This window comes from Cantharellus anzutake (genome assembly GCF_015039405.1).
Source record: "Cantharellus anzutake strain C23 chromosome Unknown EI90scaffold_157, whole genome shotgun sequence".
Lineage (NCBI taxonomy): Eukaryota > Fungi > Basidiomycota > Agaricomycetes > Cantharellales > Hydnaceae > Cantharellus > Cantharellus anzutake.
In genome coordinates this window covers 154096-161421 of record NW_024067107.1, presented here as the reverse complement: position 1 = coordinate 161421, position 7326 = coordinate 154096, and the positions used below count along the sequence as shown (strand labels likewise).

Here is a 7326-nt window from a genome sequence, read left to right as displayed (position 1 = left end):
CCCACGGGTTTAAGGTCTCTAGTACTGTTTATTACAAGACAATTATACAATTATGTAATGGGAAATAAGGACTCCTTACACATTCCCCACAACCCACTCCACTCCTTCCCCTCTTGGCCCTGCCCTTTTGGAAGCACCAGAGAGTTCCAACCCTTGACCCTTGGGGTTGTTCCCTCATCCAGTCCCCCTTTATCTCCTTCCAGTTCCCTTTGGTTCTCTGACTCCACTCCTGTATTATTATATATACACTCTGTACTTAGTTTCCTGTACCCCTAGTCTGAAGTCGACAACTAGAGTTGATGACTAGAATCAGAATCGACTGGATTGTCCCCAAGAGACTCCCCCTTGCTAACCTGAAGTTAAGGACCACCTTAGACAACAAAGCAGTGGCACAGCGCTCCACTTGAGTCGCTGAGGCCAAGGTCCCTCCTTACTGAGTCCCTTCTCTGCTTCTGGACAATTATGTGCTCTCTATAACACAGACTGTGGATTCAAGCTATTGCATCACCATAATTGTGCTCCAAAGTGGGTTCAGGGAGTGTTGCTATGACTAGCCTGGTAAGGTGTTAGCACTCAGTGGCTACACTTGCACTATAGTGGGGGACTTAAGTGGACTGCAAAGGGCAGTGGCCATAAGTGACAGATAGGTGTATATTGTCATATCCATTCACAGCCATCATCCTCCACCACCTCCGGTCCTTCCAGATTACCTCTGCTCCTTCATCACTAACCTCGGAGCCTCTGTATTCCGCAATCACCTCCGACTCCCTCAATGGTCACCACCCCTCAATCCAATATATTAGCTACACTCCCTAAGTATGGAGTCCCAAAGGCCTCTGGACAGCTCCAACATCCACTAGCGCACCCCTGCTCCGCTGAAGGAGAGAACAAAGGAAGGTCAGTTGGGAGGTTCAAACGAGACCACCACCAAGCTGTTCCCTGGTTCTTTAGTTAGGATGGGAAGTGTACTAGTGTTATTATTGTAAATATAGTACCAATCTGGTGTTTTGGCTAATTCTAATTTTTATGGGTTAGTTTTAAAGTTCTGGAATTGACTTACAGATAAACCGAGCCCTGCGGAGCTGTTTCTTTATTGAAATTTCTTAATTTGTCTAGGTGTAATTCTGTGTAGCGTTGTTTTAATTTGGATTTATCTTCTACTTGGTGAAGTTTCAAAGATTCTAATCAGTTAATGGATTTGGATTGTGTTTGGAGTGTCCTTGAGTTTGTTTTATTTTTGTCTATTTTATTGCTTGTTTAACAGTAGCAAAATAACTGTTTGTGTTTACACTTTGAAATCTGGAGTGTTAACCAGCTCTCCTGTTGAAATATCTACTTAATATTTCTCTCCTTTATTGCTGCCTTTTACTACAGTGGCAATCTTAACTGTATATCACTTTTTCGCACTGGAGTGACAACCAGAAATGCTTGAGAAAAAATAATACTCTATTTTCTTACTTCTCTAAGGGGGGCAAAAAGTTGCAGAAAGGGTCTCCCTTTTATACTCTTGGGTCGCCTTCCTTTTTCACGCTCTACCTTCTATTTACAGGATTTATTTACAGTGTATTTTTCTCAAACTGAATAAAAAATGAAATTTTCATGCTATAGTTCTACTGCGCTTATGCTGCACTGAACTGCAGTTCTACTGCGGTCAGACTGCGCCTAGAATTCTTATTGTCCTCCCTTGCCTAAGCTATTTTAATGGTTAATTGGAACTTGACTGCGCTGTATTTGTCGCAGTTACCTATTTCAAATTCCCTATATATACCATTAAATTTGCTATGACTCGATGATTCTGAATTCAAACTTCGCATTACTATGCATACGGCTGTGCTGAGACCTTCAGCTGATTTATTCCAATTTTATTTAGTGACATTTAGTTAAAATGAGACTGAAATGATAAATGAGTGATTATTCAGGTTTAAAACTGAAAGAAAAAGTTGCTAGTAGTCAAGAATTACTCAAACGAATGTGTTATAGCTCTCCACTTCATTAGAACATCGTTCCCTAAAATTCCTGCCATGGTCTGTCGTAGTTTAGTGGTTTTCGTGAATTTCGTTCATATTCCTGATTCCTTTTGTATTATCACATCCTAATCCTCCATATGTATTGTTGGTTGTTATAGTAGGTTGTCCTTGAAATATCATATTTTTATGTATTTTATTTAGGACTCTGGACCTCTTGAAGCTGTCTTCCCATGCGTTTTCAGGTTTCTAACTTCAGGTCCTTGTATCTCATTCATTTCTGGATGTTTTCTCACGTTCTTGGTATCATAAATTTTTATTTATTCCCACCTTTCCAATGGTACTAAGATTGTGTCCTATTTCCTGGTATTCGTTGAGTTAGCAAAGATTCATGTGCACATTCGGTAATCACATGCATCGTTCCATAGTCGTTCATATGCGGGAGCCGTTTTCGTTTAATTGTTCGGGATTTATGATATGCGTGGGTGTTTATTTCTTTCATATGGGCTTCTGTGATTTATTTCAGATTTTTCCCTCATGATCTAAGGTTGTTTTGCACTTTCCGTGCTTTGTTTTGACCAGGCTCTTCCTTATTTGGATGGAAATTGGTCTTCGCAATCTGCCGAAGTGCGGATCTCGGTTCCGACGGCCAGTTCCCTGCACATCGCCACCCTCACGTGTCATTACACATGATGCGGATTTCTATATTCCCGTCATGGGTATAACTTCACAACGGCTGGACCGTTTGGGCTGAAACTTTGCATAACTATAGTTCCCCATTTTTAATAATTTCTGTATAAATTTCGTTGTATGTTTTAATTATGGATCTTATGCAAACATCGTCTTTTCCCTGAGCTCGGACTTTTGATGTTGCTATTCCCGTTATTGGATATCTCATTAACGCATGATCCTTTTATTATGAAACTTTGGGAGGATTAAGTTTAGATCCCTTCCTTTCTAATGGGCTATCAAGCTTGTCTCGGTCGTTACTAGTTAATCTTCACGCTTGCCTTTTAGACATTGTCCTCGTTTTGCAGGAGTTTTAGTCATATCTCCGTCGGTTATCGGTAGTTTCCCCTGTAATCACTCTCATTGGTTCCTTTTGGGGGACATCTACATTTCCTATTATAAACACGACTTTGACTTTTGCATTAGTTCCTGAGGAATCTTTGTTCCGTGGTACTTCCATCCTTGGCTACGTGTGTGGACGTGGGAAAGTAGTTTCCATGGAGGTTCTCTGGTTATTTTTATAGTCAAATCTTGGTCAATTGTCCTAATTCTTGGTTTAATATTTGCTATAAATTCCCCCGAGAATTCCGTCTCGTTGATGGTGAGCTTGAAGTATTTTTGCTATTTTTCTTTCTTTCGATTTATCGTGTATAGTCATAATAATTCGTAAAAATTCAGGTCCTTCTATTTTCTCATATCTACTTGTCGTATGAGGTTTTGTGATTTATCTGGCATTTTTCCATAATGGGTTTCCATAGCGTGGCCGTTATTTCTCCTACACCGCTGGGAAATTCACTTGCTTGCCCTGCAAGCCTACCTTCAGGTTGATCCCTCCTTTCCATTTCTGGGTTATAGCCACCACTCCACTAACCCTGTAACCTGACTCATTGGTAATATTCAGTCAGCTAACATGTAACTCCATTAGCTCCACTCCACTTGGTCCCACCATTCACAGGCCTGCCCCCTATGTAACTATATATACATAACTTGTAGATAGGTTACACCCTAGTGATAAAATTGACTAGAGTTTCCCTCTTCTAGTTCTCTTTGCCAGTTAGTAAATTAGGGCATGGACATGTAACTAGGCACAGCGCTCCTGGTCTAAGTCGCTGAGGCCAAAGCTGTAAGGTCGGTGTGGGTTCTGACCTGGGTGACTCCTCAGTCCTCTGGCTGTCAAGATCGTAGCCTGTATTGAGCTTAGATTTGACAGGGGTGAGGGTAAAGAGTAAAGAACCCTTTACCCGAGCCCGAGCCATACAAATGTAAATACAGTTGTTTTACATTGTATACAACAAGAATAAAGATGAATAAAGAAACAGCTGCTCCACCCTCCATTCCTTACAAAAGCCCTCTGCCACGGTGTTACAGATATGGAGTCTCCAACGACCATATCCATTGCATGGTCACGGACTTCTCCTCCCTATCACTTCCCCTCTTTCTCTCTTTTGTCCTCTATCCCGATACCCTACCCTCCTTATTCGTTCTACCCTTTCCTCCCCCCTCGTGCAAAGCTTTCCCCATTGGGGTTTTGGTGCTGGCCAAGGTTACTTGTGTTTCACGGGATTTCCCGCAACCTTACCATTTGTAGATAGTCACGTGTCTTGTATGGAAACCGCCGAAGGCGGTTCCCGCTAACTAACAACTGCTCTACAACTGTCTTGTGTGTCGTCTTCTGTAACAACCCTCCTGTGACTCAACCGAACGCGTGTGATTGTACAACTCTCAACATGTCTTATATGTCTGGTTATATCGAGTCCTCTAATGGCCCTCGCTGTGAGAACTCGAGGTTGCGAGTCGAAGACTCTCGACATGTATTTCGTCCTACGGAATCTGTACCCTATGGGTCCTCATCACTCCGCTCTCCCCCAGTACTCGACACACAACGTCACATCACAATCATAGAGATCGTGAATACTCTGAGGCCCACTTTCCCGTGATGCCGGCACATTCACTACATGAACGCCAAGTAGCCGCCCATCCACTGTCTGTTTCTTCCTTCATCAGTCATCATGTTTCCCCGCCAATGGTACGTTCCCTTTGGGAATGCCAAGTCACCAAAGGCCCTGTTAGTCAATCCTCATTGCACGCATATGATATCAACCTGCTACCGGTACGTTCACACTGCGAACGCCAAGTACCTGATGGCAGCTATACAAAGTTCTCACCCATCTCACAAGTTGCGACCTTGCACACAGTACGCTCCATTGAGGAGCGCCAAGTACCCATGGCTGACTCGTCCATCCTGATATCTACGACTACCTACCATCAATCCCTTAATAGCTCACTACATCACCAATCACGATCGATGGGAATTCGATCGTCCCCTCCCAGACAAGACTGGGACCACTCATCGATTACTTATCCCATTATGGTACAGACTAGACATGACCTTCATCTTCCCACTATAAGAACAGATCGAGGAATGGGGAATTTTCCTCATCCCCATAACACACAGGGACGTCTCCTTCATCCCGTATCCGGTCTCTGACATATATATATGATACCATGCAAAGGGTTGGATAGTGCACAGATGCATTGGAGAGACCGGATTAAAATGGAGGTGGGATCACTGAAGCAGCTGGTGACTCATAATCCAACAGGGAGATCACTCTCACCCTACTCCAAAGTGCTGATGCTTAAAATACCACAGCCATTGGGGGCCCAGTGTGCAAAAAGGATAAAATAGTTCCCACATGCCACCAAAGAGTTGGCATCTTTGGCCTTTGACATGTTGGATGGCAGCAGCGATGAGTTGCATAATCCATTTAGAGCCATGTGGTGTCGGTGATAAGGAGCCAGCTGTGGCCTCAAGTGTTGGGCTAGTTTGGGACTAGTTTGGGACAGTCCATCGTGAATGCTTCTCAACTCCCATCTAACCTGAACTCTTAAGTGTCCCTCAACTCAGGTCACTTTAAGTCTAGTTTACAACCCAGTTTAGGACCACTTTAGCTCATTGTGAAACCCCCTATTGTAACAGCGTGCCTTTGTGCACTTGTCTATTGTTTACAAAGCTGCATGTGTATGCTGACTTCAGTGTACATTTACTTCTGTATATAGAGTGGCATGGGGTGTAAAAATGGCTCTTCAGCCTGTTTACTCCCCATTGAATATTACAGTGAATATCTTTGATGGACTGGGAACCAGGCCCTCAACTCAATTAAGCTACACACTTCAGGTAGATACTACCCATGACTACTATCCACCTTACAGTTTTTTTTTGCTTGGTGAGTTCCTTTCAACTTTGCTGCTTCTTGATCAATGTTGATATGTGCTGATCTTGAACCTGCCAGACCTTCAAATGAGACCTAGAAGGGTAGCTGGGACACCTTCTGTGGAGCAGAAGGTCAATAGGTCTATGTGCACTCCTGTGCCAAAACCCACAGCTGGAAACAGCCAGCTCAGCTCCTGTCAGGCTGAGCCATTAGATGCACCCTTGGCATCTAATTCCAGTCCTAATCAGGCTGGAGCCATGCCACTTCCCCCTGTGCATGGCGAGGACGATGTCAGGGGATGACTCCTGGGTCCCCATGACCCTCCCCAATGGTCCACAGCCTACTGGTGTAACCAGCCCTATCCAGGGCACAACCTACTGTGGGTAAGAAGATGAGAAGGAAGCTAACTTCTCATCTTCCCACAGTGGCCACCATATCAGGAAAACTTCCGGGGATACCCGGAAGTCACATGAAGGGGTAGGAACTGGGCCTGGAGCATGCGGCACGTGGAGCATGCATGCATGTGGGAAGCGTGGCAGGTGGAAGCAGGTCCAGATGCGGGTCCAGGTCCGGGCTAGTCAGGGTGTGTGCCCTGACAGTCGATACCCAGGCAGAAGGACCATCCCTTAAACCTGGGGATGACCCCAAAGAGGTGTTGACAGGAGGTGATCCCATCCCAGATGCATCAGGTCAGCAGGCGCCAGATCCAGTGCTGCCTATAGACAAGCCACCTGACACAAACACAAATGATGCGCCAGAACCAGGCACATCGACCTTGCCCCCTCCAGACCCTGGAGACCCTGGAGACTCATCTGCAGGCCCAATCCCATAGTTGTTGAGGCTATGAACAAAAGTACGATGGTGGATCATAACAATTCAACCATCGATCTTCCCACAGGAGTGCCTCCAGGCACATTGCTCCAGAACCACCCCCTCCCAATGGAGAGGGTATCCAACCTGATTCTCCGATTGCAGCTAATGCACTTGGGACTGCCACTCCCCCACCCCCACTCGAAAGGATGGGGATGGACATCAAAACAACCCTTGCCATACAACAGCTTATGCTGGTCACTGAGCAGCTTATAGTCAACAACTGCCTAATCCAGATAATGCTGGACTGTCTGGATACCCATGCAGAATGTCTAGCATGGGTTGACGCTGCCTTTGGTGATGCTGTAGGAGTGCATAACGGGTGTGCTCAATTTCATGGAACCTTACACAGCAAATACATCAAAATTGGGCCCCCACCCTTGTACATTATTAGGAAAAAGTAATTATAGAGGGAAGTAATAAGAAAGAAGAAAGACGGTTTTCGTACGAACCGAAAGAGCCTTTCCACAAAGGAATTGGTTGAGATTTGGTGGAGAAATTCAACCTGAGAAGTCCTCATGTGCAAAGTCCATGCACCTGACCATGACCAA

General features: G+C 44.7%; 1 protein-coding gene across 1 annotated transcript; it reads right to left on the bottom strand.

Annotated features, from left to right (window-relative positions):
* Positions 1-6595: 6595 nt before the first annotated feature.
* EI90DRAFT_3136301 (uncharacterized protein) lies at positions 6596-6938 on the bottom strand (the record flags this gene model as incomplete). Its single annotated transcript, XM_039064784.1, has 2 exons — positions 6596-6746; positions 6802-6938. The coding sequence occupies 2 exons, from the start codon at positions 6936-6938 to the stop codon at positions 6596-6598; spliced, it is 288 nt and encodes a 95-aa protein (XP_038908496.1).
* Between the last annotated feature and the right edge of the window lie 388 nt (positions 6939-7326).